The sequence below is a fragment of the Lethenteron reissneri genome, chromosome 20 (assembly GCF_015708825.2).
Source record: "Lethenteron reissneri isolate LAM-NWPU_2019-01 chromosome 20, ASM1570882v1, whole genome shotgun sequence".
Lineage (NCBI taxonomy): Eukaryota > Metazoa > Chordata > Hyperoartia > Petromyzontiformes > Petromyzontidae > Lethenteron > Lethenteron reissneri.
In genome coordinates, this window is record NC_083798.1 from 18,249,789 (window position 1) to 18,268,958 (window position 19,170).

General features: G+C 41.2%; 2 protein-coding genes across 5 annotated transcripts in view; both read left to right on the top strand.

Moving 5' to 3' along the window:
• The window catches only part of LOC133344908 (uncharacterized), an 842,858-nt gene that overhangs the window by 749,042 nt on the left and 74,646 nt on the right, over positions 1–19,170 (top strand). The window lies entirely within an intron of this gene.
• Positions 5,834–18,971, top strand: LOC133344905 (gap junction delta-3 protein-like). Of its 3 annotated transcripts, none has more exons than XM_061555226.1 (3): positions 5,834–6,113; positions 14,375–14,714; positions 15,484–18,971. In XM_061555226.1, exons 2-3 carry the CDS (start codon positions 14,526–14,528, stop codon positions 16,273–16,275), a joined length of 981 nt encoding a protein of 326 aa, XP_061411210.1. In that variant the 5' UTR covers positions 5,834–6,113; positions 14,375–14,525; the 3' UTR covers positions 16,276–18,971. The 3 variants fall into 3 exon arrangements, with proteins under 3 accessions (XP_061411210.1, XP_061411212.1, XP_061411211.1); XM_061555228.1 differs by lacking the exon at positions 5,834–6,113 and adding an exon at positions 6,138–6,254; XM_061555227.1 differs by lacking the exon at positions 5,834–6,113 and adding an exon at positions 8,680–8,834.

The window sequence follows — 19,170 nt, forward strand, 5'->3', positions numbered from 1 at the left end:
TACGTCAAATATTTGCCCTAAATAACAACGCAATTGATTTCAGTTGTATATATCTTTCACGAGACCACGTTGTAATGCAATTTGCACAACAGATGCAATTCAATTTAACACCTCAATACAAATAAAATACATTAGTCCTGTGGCTGAACCATGCAGAGTGCCAATACATTGGAAAATCATTTTAGTCTGCGGCAGTATTACAAAACGTGGTGTCATGTTTTTCATAACTTAACTTAAACATACTAATTAAAAAGGAGTTTTTGAAACATCAAAACATGGAGCTTTCAAGAAAATGGTTGAGACCCAGTGAGGCTTTTCTAGTTAAAAAAGGATATTATCATGACCTCATGTGATTGTGGCTGCAAGAGAACCACTAAGATATAAAAAATACTTTTGCGTTTCAAGTCCTATGACCAACAGGAACGATAATGACGAGACAAATATGTCAATATGATTTTTAAAGAAGAGAATGCTGCAGGAGAAGAGATCATATAATAAACAATTGTAAGGCTTCAGAATTATTCAGAAGGCGAAATATGTGTAGTGTTGGTGGATTCTGGAGACGTTGGAACGGTTCTTGGAGGCAACACTATTTATTAACACCACACTCGGCAGTACAGTCCCAGAACACTCAAGGCTAACTCCACTGTCTGGGGAGGTACTGCCTCCGGGCTAACTTGCCCTAACACAGGACTACACTCGGGGTCCTCCGGCTATGGGTGCCTAGGGGGAGGCTATTCTAACTCGCCCTAGCCAGGGTGCGAGTTCTGACCACTGACCTACTGGACCCGGCCCTTACAAAGACGTCGGGCCAGGGGTTCCCAGGGTCTCACCACTGAGCCGCACAGCGTCCCGGCCCTGATAAGGGCAGCGGGGCTAGGGGCCTCAGGGTCCTATCTAGCTGCTCTTCGGCTTCTGTCTTTAACTGGTCCCGAGCCTGTAGAGAGGTCCGTCTTTTATCCACCTCCCAACCGAGGGGCGGGGCCCCGGGGGATCCGAGGACACCCCGCAGCCCCCACCCGTTGGGAGGGGCCCCGGGGGATCCCAGGAAACCCCACAGCCCCCTCCCCCCACAGCCCATTTACGCCCCTACATATGCATTAACATGTTATGTCAGTTTTAATAGTCACAACAAGTGTTCGCTGCATGTATTACCACGTAAAGATTTTAATTTAATGTTTGTATACGTGTCGTTACGTGTATGCTATGTATGTGTAGACCGACCCTGGACCTCCTTGTAAACTAGGTGTTCCATCTCAAGCGATGCTCCAGGTGAAATATTTCAAAAACAATTAGAATAAAGTGAGGTCTTGTCAGCATACGAGTAGGTGGTTCCTAATGGAACTGACTTTAAATGCTTTGTTTTACAATGCTGGAACATGATACCATTCTATATTAGAGCCCTTCATCAATCCAAACTCTCCACGCCATGTCACTCATGGGGGTTGACCATACCTCACCATGCTGGTCAGTGTGGATTGATTTTAGTGGTTGGCCAGGAATTCAGGTTCATAATTGAATGTGTGTATGTAAGTTGAAATTATTTTGCACGATACGTAGCCAACCGTGCTAATGTGCTAACGACTATGCCACCCCTCCATGGTGTCCATATATATTCATTCATAAAATGGTTTTGTTTGCTTATCTAATTTGGGAAAATAGAATATAATAATTCATTGAGGAAGTCAATAAGTGCAAAAATATCGTTGATATGAGAATAGGTTTTCCCCTTTTTTATGACAACAAAACAAGTGTTAAGATGTTAAAACACCAAACTGAAACCTTTCACAAGGAATCATGTCTGCATTAACCACAATACTTGTGGTCAGAATGCAAACAAAAAACGTACTCTGATGAATTCAGAGTGCAGTACACTAACCATCGCACCACCACTCCCACCATGGCCATTAATTGGTATGTCTTATTTATTCATTACACTGGCCTACCCAGGAAAGCCTCAACTCTGCACATTCCAGTGAGTATTAAACTTTCATTGTTTTTACAAAATAATTTGCTGTGGTCACCCAAAAAGGAGCAAGTTACGGTGACTGCTTTTACATTTCCATTAAAGACCCTTAAAGAAGATCTGCAGGAGCAGGTCATGTCTTCCGATGTTGTATCCAAATTTTTACAATTATTAATAATTAACCCCACTTAACTACCACACTGCTAAATATACCCTCAATGAAGTGGGGTCACCACATCCACGCCTCTATATAAGGAACGAAACAGGTGGACTTCTCCACAAATCTGGCTGTTGCCTGATGAAGCTAGTTATAATTACTGGCAAAACGTCGTACTCCGATTGTAAATTTCGTGGCTTGGCTCTCCAGCACACCGGTGTGCTGTACTAGTGATAATTGACATGTTCTGTTTATATGACAACCCTTACGAGTTGGTTGTGTCGGGTGGTGGCGGGTTTTAGCGACACATCTAACCCAAAAAAACCTCCATTATGGATTATATTAGTCGCGAAAGCCTACGTGTTTAAAATAACCTCATTGCAAGGAAAATTATCTCATGGATCTGTCACTTGGCCTTTAGATATTGAATATGCTGCAATTACTCAAAAATCCAATAATGAATTACATTCAGTTTTTGCATTTATTCATTTATTTAAGTCATATATTCAGAAATGCATGCAGATATGCTATTTTGCTCTATTTTACGGTTTTTATTTTTTTATTTTCTCATACTCTATCTTTAATCTGATTTGGTAGCCTTGCCTGTTACTTCTTCAATCATTTGTTGTTTCTGGCATCATTTGTTCCACTGTATTGTCAGAAAACATGGGATGGCGCATATAATCTCAATTTTTTTCATGCCTTGCTTTTTTCCAATTAAATGGTTGCAAAATACCTTATTTTGATGCTGACTCCACTGCTAATTTAGACGTTGTTACTTTGACTATTACAATGACTAATGCTATCCATTTCCGAACAAAGTGGAACCCTGATTTAAGAGAGACAGATCTAAATAAAGATGAATTCACACAAAAAATACACCCCAGGAAACCAATCGGATGAAGACGAGGATGTTCCAGATGTCACACTTGAAGGAGGAGTAACCACTGCCCTTCAGAGTGCGATAAAGGGAAGGCTCCCAGCCCACATGGAATAAACTAAACTAAGCCAGCACGACACAAAAGAAGGTCGGCGGCCAACATCACATCCTATTTTATTATACCAGGTAAGGTCCACTGAGCTATGTAGCTTTCTTTCAGAATCGACCTGGACACAAAGATAGCTAAAACAAAGTGGCTTATCACGTGGACATTTATAGCAGCCAAATACTTAAAACGCATGTTTCTAAGTGTGGAGGGAAAAACCGGAGGATCTGGAGAAAAATCAACGTGACCACGGAGAGAACATTCAAACTCCAAATATACAGGCCGTCAAAGGTCAGGATCGAACCCACGACCTCCTGCATACAAGGCGAGGTAGTTTAACGTCTCACCACCGTGGGGCCTGTAGACATCGCTTAAAGCCACATCAGGTGGTGGATCAGAATTAGCACACCTGTTCACGAAATAGAGACCCAGTAGCCTCTTATTGCACGCATATAAATTGTTAATAAAAAAGAGAACTGAATAATGAAAATTTAGAAGCGAATCAACAATATGAACAAGCTGTATTTAGAGAAAAAAAATCATTCAGCCACTCACCGCACATGTAGTTATGAGATTTCAGAATAGACAAATGAATATTATATGCAGTTATGCCTGATTAAAAAAAATATGTTTATAGAAGTATAAAAACTATTTTTAAAGATGGAACAGCAATGCTGAGATTCCACACGTGCTTGTATTACAGGCAAATAATGAATGTGTATACTATGTATTTGTTTTAAAGACCTGGCTGGGTTGTGCTGACAGAGCACTTAGCTCTCAGTCTAAAGATGATAAAATCCATCACAGTCGCAGTTCACTCAGCCTTCCTTTCATAGTCAATAAAACAAGCAGTGTTGTGTTCGAAGACAACAATAGTTTTGATTTAGAAAAACTGGTCCTGCCATCGGGATGTGCAATTGCCTCCACTTGTTTATGGACACTAATAGGGATGATCAGCACCCAACTATCGCTTGAGAATGTTTTCTGTTTTGAGTAGAGTCATTTGAGAAACTTTGTAAAACCTTTCCACAAGAGCCATAAGGAAGTTCAATGAGAACTTTAAACGTGAGATTTTCGTTTAACGGGGGTTGTCTAAACGAGAGCACATGCCTTTTAAACTTAAAATTCACAATACTATTGTGTAAAATCTTATTCTAAGCTGTTACCATAAATTAACTCATGAGCCCAATACTAGTTGCATACCACTACAGTACTCAAAAATACCTCAACATGTCTGAAAGATGCCTTAACCAAGAAAAAATGAATTCAACCACTCACCACACATTAATGAAGGCGTCTATGAAGAAGGGCCTTTGCCCAAGACATAATCTTATATAGCTTGTTTATCCTTTTAAGGCCACGGTATATTTGATGAAAATGTTGAATTTTGTTATTTGTGCTTGTGCATCACTATCAACACATAGTCACCAATGATTTGTTGAATCAGGAGAATATTGTTAAGATATGTTTTCTGTCAATTCTGTGTAGAACTTTTAAAGCTCTTATGCCGTTTACTCGTGTAATAAGTTGACTCTATTCTGAGAAGCAGTAGTATACGGGTATAGTTTGTACTCTATGTACCCTCTCCGTTAATGCCAGTATGTGTGTCAGTCAGCAAAGTTAGGAGTAATAGCCTAGCGGTCAGCGCATTTCGCTACGAGTGCAGAGTTAATATATAGGGTCACAACAGTGATTATCTCAACCGGTTGATGTGCTTTAATGAGGTCGTCTCGCACGTACGGTGCGAAAGAAGTTTAACATAATTCTTAAATAACGACCCGGCGCAATGTTAACATCAACATTGGTGATATTTGTGTTATATAGGCTCAATCATCTCAATGTACAATTACAGCTGTTGCTCCCCACATTCATCAGCCATACGAAGCAAAATATGACTTTCTCCAGCAGTCTGTGGAGGCCACACGGGAAGATCGTTGACATACATCCTTGGACGCAAACGTGGGTGTATGCCCGATTAACATCGCAATAGCCTGCAGGCGAGATGTCCGATATTTGGACATGATTTGTGAGAACACGGCACTGGTATTAATGCGTTGTAATACTGCAGGACATTCCATGGGGGTGGGGGGGGGGGGTTAACGAGTTTGGGGATGGGTTGTGCGCGATTGTCAGTTCTAAAATGCATTACACGCAAAAGTAACGCACTTATAACCATGCCATATAATGCGCGAGTTTCACTTGCTACGAAGTTACTATGCAACATAGGGCATTATCACTTCAAGTCTGAACACCCTTCATCCCCAAGACACCCGAATGTCAGTGAACAATGCGCATTAGATAAGGTAATGTATAATTCGGGCACAAACATGAAGCTACTTGCAGACAGACATGCTGATAGGTTTGTAAGGGAATCATCAACGAAGCAAATACATTGAATGCTCTTTAAGGAGTGTGTCTACCGTTTAATGAGTATCTTAGCTCATTGTATCCCGTTATCCACGCGTTTGCCAAAGTAGTAATGATCCACAAGCGAAAACAATCGCTCACAATGCTTCGCATACTGACTCGGGCTCACACATCGAGGGAATACGCATCGCGAGTACACTGAAGGTCGAGACGCCCTTGCAGCAAGGGGGTACAGATCATCAATAACCTGTCGTGTCATGCATTCAAAACCTCTGCCTCCTCCTGCATCCCCGTAAGCTCCTCCTTACACGCACGAGTACACATCTCGATATAGGTCCTCCCCTAGGCTAATACAAGCCACGCAACTTCGAGCACACGGTGGCTGTGGGGAGGAGGGGGGGTGGGTGGTCGTCGAGAGCCGCTTAAACTTTTCCTAAAACCGGGTTAATATTTCATCGTTTAATTCAATTACAGAGGTCGCTTAGCCCGGGGGCGTTGGAGCTCCGTTTTTTTTTTATAAGGGCGGTGGAGACATTCTCTCGCTCGCTCTCTCTCTTGCTCGCAAGCCAAGAAGGAGAGGAGAGATAAGAGAGAAAGAAAGGAGAGAGAGAAGAGAGGGAGCTGCGGACGTGGGCCGGTAAGAACCGCAGCGCTCCTGTTCGCTGGCGCAACTCTCCACCTGCACTCGATGCGCGCACGGGCAAAGTCGCGTTCGCTCGGGCATTGTTCTTTGAAGTTTCACGACCACCTGGAATGGAATTGTCTGCGTGTCCTACCGGTGGGTTTTCTTTGTGTGTGTGTGTGTGTTACGTTCTACTCTTCGCAACGACGCTCGCACCCCTGGGTTTGTTGTTAAACGTTGAACGGTTTGTTTTATGACTGCAGTCACGAAAGCGTTGAGTCAAGATGGTTTAAAGTTTCTTTTTTTTTGGTTTGTCGCACGGAAGGCGGTCGTGCCCGTTCGTACGGTTCGGAGGATAACTTACGAATAGGATGACCGATGAGTTGAACGTGACCCGTGTGATTCTAGCTACGGTAAGGCTATACGGCAGTGAGTGTAAACTTGGGTTTTAGTAACTTATCATAGGACTATCTAACAACACAATGTTTAACACTAGCCCAACTCGCATCCCGAGAGCTGACCACCATATGCCTAACCCTAAACTAACAATTTCGCCGGCACTTACCCTACGCTGTACGATGAACTCACTCCCCATCTTTAACACGACACATACTTTTAACACGAACTCTACCCTAGACTCGTAAGCACTAAACGTACTACTAACAGAGTTATGTATACGACACTCCCATTCCTATAACACCAGTCACGTTCTTCACCCCATCTCGCACCCCTAATACTATTCCGAACGCCAACCCTATGTGTGTAACCCTCATGTGAATCAGTCGTCCCTATTGGAATCTCAATTATAAATATATGAGCCCGAATGCCACGCGAATGGTAGTGCCCTGACTCCAGCACATACCTATGCACATCATGGGCTGATAGGCGTGCTCCGGCACGTTGAGCATTGTGCGTTTGATAACACCACGTGTCCACAGCACTGACAAATAAAGCTTCCATAGCCATACATTGAGCATCAGCTCAAGTCCCTTGGTGGTGGATAGATCGGTGAAGATGGAGAAAAGAAAGCATCAGCACGTGGTATATCGTTACGATGAAAACGCGGCGCAGACGCGCGCGTGTTTTAATTCGCAATCACCGCAGATCTGCTTCGACTGCCAATTGTGTTGTGACGAACCTAATCATGCGCATAGATCACGATAGCAATGCGTGTATTTTTTTTATTAAGTGCTTGTTCGCTGTGGGCTCGTGATACGTGTGAGAATAACGGAAAACAACTGCTGTGGAAATAACATAGAGCAACGAAGGGTCATTGTCCGAAAGGTTGACTCGCCACGCAGTCTGTATAGACTGCCTGTGAAAAGTCACAGTGTTTTTATTTGACTACAAAACCGGATTACCTTGTTCGAAAACTGCTTTGTCCAGCTTTAAATCAAATATATTTATCGCCGTTCCGAAACATGGCAATTGCGCAAGACATTGCCTCGTTATGTTTATGGGGTTGTACAAAAAAAACGTGTCGAGGTTGTGCGTTTTCAATGCGTGCTGGCACACCGCAGTAAATATCGTCCAAATTGTTCTTTGCATGGGCCGGTGATACGTGTGGTCTCTTGCAGACACCTTCAGAGGCATTTCCCTCTTGATGTATGCGCATTGATTTAATTGGCAATCTAATGGGGCCGGTGGAGTTACCTCGTGAGAACCGAGGTGTCTCTGGCCAAAGAGACGAGGATTTCTGAAGGGTATGTGGGGACGTGAGTTACTCAGGCTTTGTGTAACGGCATGCTTGTACTTTGCACACATATACGTGTAGTATAATAACACGTCCTGTAACAACAGTACGCACACGTTATTGAGTTTGTGGAAAAAAGTAATAATACAATTTGAAACTTCATTTTTTTATAACTGTGCAACGGCTTTTGGCCGATGAATAATGTTTCCAAAATAGCAAATCAAATGTTTAGATTTACATGGAAGTAATACGAGAATCATAATAGAGGGTGTTTGTGTTACGTGTTAAACTGATACGAGAATCAGTTTTTTTAAAATATATATATCAGTCTTGGATTGTGAGTCAGCCAACACACCTTCGCTCTTAAGCTATGTGCTGATTTGTCAATAATACCCTGCACTGGATACATTCCATGAGGTAAATAGTATTACGTAACATCGCTTCACGCTTATTATTTATATGCTAGTGTGTCTGTGTCTTAGTGCATTCGGTAGAGCTGCTGAACTTTCAGTGATTCGATTGGGAGTTCAAATCATGGCCATTGTTATCCCAGCCCATCATCCCCGTGATCCCTCAGGGGGGTTGGCAACAGCCATCAGCTTATGAGCACCAGTTCATGGAGAATTAGTAGCGATTGACCTATGGGAATACAGGGCTTTGCCATATGAATGTGGAGTTTTCACCTCTGGCTGATGAATGTCAATGCAGATGTGGCTACCAAATGAATGTTTAAGCACAAGCTTTGGGACTGGTACCATGACTGGGATATTTTTTTAACCAAAGTTGCATCCTGCATGTATGATGTGCTAATTTTAATGTGTACCTACAGGTACACAGACGCTGCACCGTGGCCAGTTGCAATTCAATAATGGGGACTTTAACTGTACTGAAGACCTGTTCCTCTTGAGTAGAGTGCTGTTGGTGCAAAGGCAGGAAAGTAAAACATAACAGGAGGGCTTAGTCGAGCGAGGAACGTGTGCATGGTTACAGCCACTCCAGGCACGCTCAAGCACTGATCACAGACTAGCAGCATAAGCCCAACGGTCAGTGTCTTTGTGTTTTGTGCAAATAACACTGTATTTATAGGAGCCATGGATATTTTTTTCTGTCTGAATGATAACTACGGTACATTTACTGGGAATATAATGTAATTTTAATGTAAAAAGTGCCGATTTTATATATCTTTAAAAAAATTGTGATATCACATTTATTTTTAAATAATCCACTTATGTACCCAGGAAATCCACGCTGAGTCTAAAGACTCGTTTCCAGGAGGGTCCTGAATTGGAAGGTTTTGCCAACACCAAATACTGTACACTGTCAATCATCAATTCCCATTTAACATCAGTTTCAGTAGGCAGCCCTGCAAGTGGGTTCTTGATATATTTGCGTGGGTTTTTTTAGTGTTCTTCTCTCATATGCGTGAGTTTTTTTCTCTCCAAGCACTTCAGTTTTCTACTGCACCAACATTGAAATAGAATTACCCAAACCATCCCAAATAGACCTTATAGGAGCCCTTCTTGTGAGTTTGTGTGCCTGTATTCTGGGTAAACAATAATTGGATTTCTCTGATCCTGCCAACTGTTGAATTGCACAATGCTCTCATGACGTTTGGTCAATTGTGCCCGTGTTGGCGAGACAAGAGCCATGCTTCAGCTCTCACTTGCAGAAAGCATGGAACCAGGTTGTCCTTTACACGCATAGCAATGGCGCAATGCTTCAAGCTACTGTTGACCTTTCATGTTGTGAACTCCTCGAAGGTTCTCCTCTCGCTCTTGACAATCCTACTGAGTCCCCAACACACCCACTTATTCATGGCTGTCAGCTTTAAGAGCCGACCATGCGTGGCACCAATATATATTTTTAAATAATGGTATGCACTGAAAATAATTATAAAAGCTGTGGGAAATTGTAAACCCATATACTGTAGGCGCCAAGGCCAGCCAAGCGACATGCGTTGTTCATGGCTACGGCAGTTACCATCGGAATAAAAAACAATGTAATGTGCATAGTAATAGTGGAATAATGGTGACACATTTATTGACACCTCACTGACTTCAAAAGATCCTGTTAATAAATGATTCGTATTTAGTTTATTATGGTATATATCGTGTCGGTGTTGTTAATTTTCAAATATATCCCTCCACCAACTGACAAAGTCAATCAAATCAAGTTGTCACGTGGGCAAATGTGACGATGGGTTTGTCTTTTTAGCAAAGCGGAATGTTGAAAAGAAAGCAACACTTTGGACAATTTTATAGACGACGTTTCGCAGGAGTTTACATCCCGCATACACGTTCATCTATCCTCTTGCTTCTCAACAACTGGTTGAACATTATGAACTCGATTTTTCCATATCCTACAGAGGAGAGTGTTCCAATATTTAATACATGCATTGAGATTGGTGGGAGACGTGAAGAGGATTTGATATGCTGGATGTTGTTTCCTGTACAGTGTGTCGTTATTATTTTAAGGGGGTATATCTAAATGGACCGCCCTGCATATTCTAATGATAATAGTTTTTTTTCTAATAATTTACTAGCCTCACTGAGTCTCAAGACTACTTTATAGGAAGGTCCTCATTTTGGCATGAGTTGCCAATACTATTTAAATCAGGTGAATTTTTTTTACTGTCGGATAATACTCGAGTACCTATAGAAAACCATGCATTCAACAGACCACGTAGATAGGCGATACAAAATGCTTCGCGTGCTGCTGTTATAATGTGGATTGAGTCACCTTTATTTATCTGGGAGTGAGATTTACTGCACCTATGGCATTCATTTCATCACAGTACTATGATATGATTTACTTTTCTTAACACATTTAATTATTTTATGAAGTTACTGTTAGAATGTATTTATTTGACCTCATTTGACAAAGTCAGTGAAATACAGTTCCTTAAATTTGGTGTACTTTGTGATGATGTTCTCGTGAAAGTGTCAATGTAATACTAAATTAGTAAAATGTAAGAATATGTGGATAGTTATCATTACAAATGTTACATTATATTTCCATGGTGTGATTTTTCCATAGCCTCTGTTTAAGCAGCTTAAAGTGCGTGAGAATTAATGTGTCACAATTACCTAATCCTCAGATGATGTCACAGGGTTTCAAAATCCACTTTACTGAAAAGAGCAGCAACTTGAAAAGAAAACATTCACAGGCAAATTAGCTCAATAGGAAGCACCCAACATACATGGTCACTCACTTGTCATATGCATATCTTTGTGAGTAATGAGCATAAACATGCCTACACCAGAATAGTAAAAGGATGTTCACCCCTTTGATAAGGCCAATGTGTGAAGTCTCTTTTGACTTTCATGATTTCAAATTGAAACATGCACAGTACTCGCTCGCTTTCTCTCGAAAAAAGAGAACAAATAACTCAAAGGCATGAGGAACCACAGAAAAGAGGGAAAGGCAGCCAGGGGGTTGAGATGGCACCAAATTCCCCCCCCCAAAGATCTGAAGGAACAGATGGAGTTTAGAGCACACTTGTTGTACTGCCATCTCTTGGAAAACCAGGGTATGACAACCTCAACATCGATGGAAAGGGAGTTTCAGGACATTTGCGCCACCACCACCGCCTGGCAAAACTAGTCAACTGAAGATACAGACTGATGTGCCAGATGCAGTGTCGGTGTGAACACGGCCATAACAGGTTGTTTTCTGCAGAGCAAGTTAATATATCACTTTACAACGTGTGAGTTATTGTTGAATGCATGCTACACATTGAGAGTCAGATATTTGCACTGTTTTAAAAGCTGTAGAGGCTGCCTTGGAAAGGAACAACGCCAAGGGTGTTTTTTTGACTTGGCCACTTTTTTGGCGTTGACATTGCATCACGTTACTGCTTGGGCAAAGTCCACCAATGCCAGGTACAATCTGGAACTAAAAAAAGAGGGGTTTACACCACTCACACACTTGACACTTTCAGCATATATATACACACACCAGACATTTTGTTTAAACTGGGCAATGGATTCTTTATTAAAAGATTGCTGTTAACACATCACTTGTGGGCTTAATGACCGTGTAGCATATGTTAAAATGAGATACAACGCTGGCATTAAATTAAGCCTACAGGGTAATATTTGTCATCTGCCACCCTCCAGCAAAATAAGTAAATCAATGAAACAGTGATCACAGTCAGTATATATTTAATGTTTGTGGTTTACATTTACTGTTGTCTTGATTTATTATGCAGCATTAAGGCAATTGCCAACTGGATTAAACTTGGATTTTATAGACATGGCTCCATGACGCATAAAGCAGTACTAAATATTGCATTGGCATACACACTTACCGTCATGGTGCCAATCTTACAGAGGATTGTACATGATGCGTGCTCTTTAGAGATGGTACGCTGAAAGTGTTTGTGTATTTGTTGTCAGAGTGAAAGTATTGGTATATTTATTGTACAGGCATGTTCACAAAGTGGCCAGGACCACTTTGAACTAAATCTGTGTTTAAGGCTGCAACATAAAGGAGCCAGACTGAGCCGGTTGATGAGCTGAGGGTGTAGTGCACATTAGGCAGAATTTATTTCCTCATATGATGTATTACATCATGTATTACATCATATGAGGAGATAACTGTGAACATATCTCTGAATGGTCAGTGCAGCTTGGTGAAGGTGGAGGGGGGCCCAAAATCAGTCCAGGTATCACTCGTCACCAACGTCAATCATGTTCAGGAATTCAACTCAAGTCGCCGAGTTTTTCATAACGCAGTATACGCCAAATACTGCACCACTCTCTTCATGCATTATATAATACTGTGTTTTAATAAACCCGAAAAGTGGAGCGGTGCAGTGGTGACAATGGCGCAGTGGTTAGCGTTAAGAAGCACTGCATTAAAAACCCGAATACCTGAGATTCATTCCAGGCCACGGCTAATGTCATTTATCTCAGGTATTGTGTACAGGCATTGTAAATACAAAAATACAAGATCATCCAACCAATTTGTCCTAAAACCTGGTTTTAGTCGTTCTGGATGTCAACATTAACTCATGCCTGGAAATGTAGGAGCATGCAGACAGAGACACTCATTTTACAACTTACGAATGGTGTACGTTAATACTGAAAATATGAATGCAGATACACATTTAAAGTTAACTTATTTAACAAAGCAACGAATGCTTATAATTATCTTCATACCCTTATGCCGCACCCATTAGATAAAAAACGCAGGAATTGTAGAGTTGTGAAATCACATGATCTGCCTTGTAAAACAAAAACTGGTCTGGGAAGTTTTCATTGTTATGCTCCTGCAAACACACTACTGATGACGGTATACATAATAGATTTGTATTCATATGTTCTTAGTGACAAAAAAATACAAATACCCCCATATAGCCTTAACAGACTGTTGGGGCAAGTGCTGTTAGCGAGCACCTTTGAAGGTCGGCACGGCATACGAGGGAGTGGGTGGCCAGCACCACCGCCTTTGTCTCCCTAGTGGCGATGTTTATACACCGCGCCAGCTACTCATTTGAGGTTGAGTCGACCTTGGAGAGGCCCAGGACCGGTTCAGATAATCGTCACTGGTGTCGGCCACGAGCGGGAATCGCAGATGGATCGCTGGGTTCGTAATGCAGCAGGCTAAGCATTGCTCCACCGCTCCTCAACAACAAACAAAGACAAAGATCCCCAGTATAGCCTGAATAGACTGTTGGGGTAAGTGCTGTTAGCAAGCACCGATAAAGGCCGACTCGGCACACGAGTTATATGGAAACCATCTGTAATTTGTCATGAAATCTAATTTGATATGTAGACTGACATTGGCACACAATGACTTATTTTTGGAAATTAAGTTATACGATTTTTGTTAATTGCATTCTTTACACCAGACGTGTTTAGGTAAGTCCTCACGAGATGTATTGTGTGGTGGCAATGATCAAATCACTGACTGAATAATCAAACTGCAGCGAGTGTGCTGACTACTCGCCTACGCAATTCTCCAAAAACACCGATACAATTATCTTCACAGGAATTAACCAAATACCGCATGAATCTGCGTTCTGACCACACAGCCAGGTGCTTGCATGCTTGGCACTAAGATGAGAGCTCCTCCATCAGAAGAAAATAAGGCCCACCAATCTTCACGTAGAACAGTGGTTACATTTTGGCAGGCGAGGTGGCGCACAGTGTTAATGTAGTGCTGTTGAGACAGGCCAATGCATTGCGTGGAGCTCATTGTACGTGTGAGATGATCATAGGAATGGAAGAGGGATCTCTAAGGTTGTACTTTACAGGTTGCTAACCTCACCATTTGAAGACACTCTAGTTTCGAGTCATAATCAAAAATAGTCAGGAAGGAACTAACCAAACGTTCCAGTGTGTAACCATAATAAGTAGTACTTTTAATTAAGTTGAAGATGTTCTGGGATAAGTAAAATGCTGTTCCAATATTCTTGTACGCGCACAACACAGTCGGAAGGAAACATGAAAAATAAGTCATCTCTTTAAATTTAGCGGGAGTAGACAAAAAGTACAACGGGAATTATTCTCTCATATGGTAAACGACTGTTTGATATACTTGAGCATTGTTGTAACAAATATTTCGATGTGTATTGCAGGCATCTTACTCAAGACGCCATTTAGAAGAATCAAAACAAAATCGAGCGGGTCAATGGATGTCGTGATTCTTCTGAAATCCGCTGCGTGAACATTACGTCTGTGAATCGCGTACTCTGCATTGTTCGCTGAAGCGCTCGGCTCTTCATCACCATGGGAGAATGGAGCTTCCTGGGGGACCTCCTGGAGGCGGTGAATGCACACTCCACCATGACCGGTCGTTTGTGGCTCATGATCTTCATCATCTTCCGCGTCCTAGTCATAGCAACTATCGGCGACAACCTCTACGAGGATGAACAAGAAGCTTTTATATGCAATACACTGCAACCAGGCTGCAATCAGGTTAGTGTTGAAAGGTCACTCATTGGACATGGGCTCAAGAAATATGGGTCAATGACTGGCATCGGATGTAATACTTCTATGACTGTCTCAATGCAAATTTAAATGACATCATGATGATTCACCTCTGCTTATTTTTGTTTTTGTATGTTTTCCTTGTGGTGTTCCGAAAAAATCCCAGTGACGTGTTGATTCTAACAAAGTAACTTTGTAAAAAAAAACCCCATAAGCCTTGTATCTCACTTACAGTTTTCATTTCTTACCACAATAAGACTTGCAAATCACTTCTGCTCTGTGAATCAATGACGCAACAATGCTGAATTTCCTTCAGAGAAATGGTTGGTGGTATCTGCCTTAACCCTTAAAATAACTATAACATGTCCCCACAAATATAGTATTGTTTAAACTTGACAGCACTGTATAGTATAATGTAATTTCTGGCAAATTTTGAGTCATCACTTTTTAGCATTTTCTCAAGGTGGTATGAATAATTTCTTATCATTAGTAGGAGCATGTCATGATTTACTTGGATATATTGTATATGCACACACCGTGGTTACCGGTTATACTATGCACACACAAGTCACATACTGTGCACATATGGTGACACTTAATTTTCTCTCGGTGACAGAAAATATAATTTGTTTTACTTAACCTGCTTTGCACAGCTCATGATAACTTACACACTGCTTTCATACAACAAGTATATGAACGTATTATGATATATATTTTTTAATATTTGCATCGATTTCTGTGTATTCATTGTTAACAGGTCTGCTACGACAAGGCCTTCCCAATGTCGCATTTTCGCTTCTGGGTATTCCAGATCGTGGTTCTGGCTGCACCCTCCCTTTCTTTCATTGCCTTCGCTATACACAGCCAGACTAAGGAGGAGAAGGCAGAGAGAATTGTTGAAAAGAAGCCATTTCAAAGCATGGAGGAACAGAAAAAGTGGGAGAAAAGCCGGTCCAACAGGGAGGCGAGAAGACACGCCATGTATGCTGTGCATGTCGTTCTCAAGCTGGTGCTGGAGATTGGCTGCCTCGTGAGCCAGTACTTTGTGTACGGGTTCACCATCAACGCCCACTTTCCATGTGAGCGCTTCCCGTGCCCCAACAAGGTGGACTGCTTCGTGTCACGTCCCACAGAAAAGAACGTCTTCCTCCTCTACTACTTTGTGGTGAACGTTTTCTCCGCGCTTCTGTGCTTCGTCGAGATCAACCTGATCGGGCTGAAGACGCTACGTCGCAGGCTCAAGCACGTGGTGGACACGGACTCGAACGAAGAATATCACCATGCTCCACCATCATTCAGTTCCGCCGTCACCTACCCTGACACAAAGAGGATGAACGGCCACGTCGTCAGTGTTGCCATGCAGAACGCAGACCACCTCAGCATCTCCACTCGAGACATAAGCAGGCAGCAAAACATTAGCAATGCAGCTCACGAAAATTCCACAAGCATGATGGAGCCCCTGCTCATGGAGATGCAGAGGCAGTCGGATAAGTCAGGCAATGGTCTGATCCGGAGCAGGGCTGGCTCTCAGTCAGTGTTGAGCACCTGAATTATGAGACACCTAATCGTGCTATGAATAGCAGACAAATTATACAATGAAACATTCTCTAGACATTCCACCTCTCCATTCCATAGATTACTTCATCCCCATCTGCTAGAATATTTCGAAAAGTTTCACTTTGTATCTCGCAGAAAATGGTAGATACGACAAGTCTCTTAGATGCACCCGATTTTAGACCCAATGGTGTTTTCTGAATCCCTACACGTGATACAAAATATGGGTTTTTTTCATAATATTGCCGTTAAAAGTAATTTTATGCATAATTCATTAGTGTATTGTATGGTATGGTGGAGAGGTAGGAGATGGAAGGTGGAAATGGGTTCATGCTAGGTAAGTTTCAACCATTATAATATGAAACATTTTCTCAAGAAGATTATTGCTGAGAATAGGTTTTTTGGCAACAAAACAGATGTTAAGATGTTAAAACACCAAACTGAAACCTTTTACAAGGAATCATGTCTGCATTAACCACATATACTTGTGGTCAGAATGTGGTTAGACCAGAGGACGCCTTTTGGCGTCCTCTGGTCTAACACCGTTTGAGACGAGGCTCGAAAGAAAGCTGTTTCTGGTGTGGACCAATCAGTTTCAAAGACAATTCATATACTGTCAGAGTATGTTTATTTTGCATCCTGACTACAAGTATATGTGGTTAATGCAGACATGATTCCGTATTAAAGGTTTCAGTTTGGTGTTTTAACATCTTAACACCTGTTTTGTTGCCAGAAAAAAGGGGAAAACCTATTCGCATATTTTGGTACTGGCAAAGGAGGTCCCATGCAGATTATTGCTGTTTTATGACTATGCATTTATAACATTAAGAGTTTAATAAGAATGCAGTAACAACAGATGAACTGTTATCTGAATTCGTCTTTTTGCGCAGAGTAAATTTGCACCAAAATGTGAGAGTAATTCGTAATTAGCAGTGAAGGTGTTGATTGGTCCTTGGGGGAATTTGCACCGTGCCCCTTAAACCAAACATTACAAAGTGATAAACAATAACAATAACGTGTGAAACAACGATTGACTTAGTATATATATTTAAATAACAGTCGATCCAATGCTGGATGAAGGCCTCCCCATGCCGCGTCAGTAATGGGGCTTGTTTGGCCATACCTCACTATGCTGGCCAGTGTGTCTTAGTGACGAGAGAGGCCCAGGTCCGGTTCAGATAATAATCACCCCCCTCTGATGTTAGCCATGGGCTAGGAAATAACACTCGGGTTTATGTGTTTCATAGTACAGTGCGCTAACCAACTCCACCATGGTTCCAACCCCATATCCTGTATACGCGAGCTTCAAAGGTGTAAAGTCTAACACCTGAAGAATGTAGTGACGAATTGGGGGGGACAGCGAGCAGGCAAGGTATGTGAGCTTACACCAGCTGTTCAATCACTAGTGTTTACTAGCTGTCATGAGATCAATACTTTAATTTGCTGTGCCAACTGTTTTTATTTTCAACATTAACACAACGTGAACCCATTGGATTCTGCACTAATGGAAGTTAATAAAAAGACAATGGAGTAATTAATAACACTCTTGATGCCTCACACCCAAGTGCTGGAAGTGGAGGTGCCGTACGCGTTGTATTTTAGATGATCTGATGTCGTTAGTAGTTGTTACTGTCGAGTCCTATAGGAGCATATGATACATGAATGTGATATTGTACTATATTTAACTTAATCACATCTCACTCTAACACTCACAAACCTTCATTTCAATGACTGCATTGTGCCTTAACTCATATTTTACGTGGATCAAGAGTGAGTTTGTTAATTTCATTATCAAGCATGTTAACCATCAAGTAGTAGTAAACAAATCAGTACTTGTTTCCAAACTGACAACGAATTTATTGAGAAGCACAGTCCATACACGGTGTTCAAAGTGGGTTGGTGCTTAAAAGACGTGACAAAAAATGTAATTCATGCCTCGTAATCCTTTACACAAAGGGAAGCGAGTGAAGCAGTGAATCGAACTGTAAGTTTGCTTCCACGTAATGCAGATTCATTAGCATATATAATGACAGTTTTGATATGTCCCAGAGAGACATGTGTTAGCCTGTATTCAGGGTATATTTAAAATGGCTCACAGTGGTCCACGATGAAATCAAAAGTGTGTTGAATAGATCGATTATGTGAAAGAAACTATTATGTGAAGTTCACTTTAAAAAATGCAATGTTTCAAGATGCATTTCATACAAAGCAACCTAAAAGATTATGTTGTAGTACATGACAAATGACTGATATTTTTTTAAAGTGTGGCGTGTGAGAGATGGAGTGCAAGGTTAGACATAAATTAACCTAAGCATAAGATACATTTCGTGCCATTGTATTTCATATTAAGGATTTTTACTATTTTATATCAATATTTGTAAAGAAGATCATGATTTTTGGATTCTTACTTGAGCTATCCAGCAAACATGAACAAACAACTGCCTACATGAGATTAACAGTGGTTAGCTTTATGGGGGAAACAATCCAATTGTGTATAAAAAATATATATTACAGTCAGCAGCTCATAATGTATAATGCCAAGCTGGGTATGTGGGTATGCAGGGGTGGATTGAGATTGATATGTATGCTGTCAAGAAATGTCACGTATAATTTTTCTTGCTTATGTGTTTTTAAACGTACATTTCATTTTAAAAAATCATATTTGTTACAATTAAGTGTACTTGTGACATTTCATTATTTTCATTTTAAGGATGTTCATATTAATCTTACCTTTTGAAAGTAATGATTGAATTATACCTTAAAAAAATAAAGTTCCTTTGAAAAAAATCAGGGTCCATGATGATCAGAAGATGACAGTACAGCAAATGGTAATGTCAATTATTCTGTGCTGAGCTCTGCATAACACATTCCTGCGGAGGGAGCTGGTAGG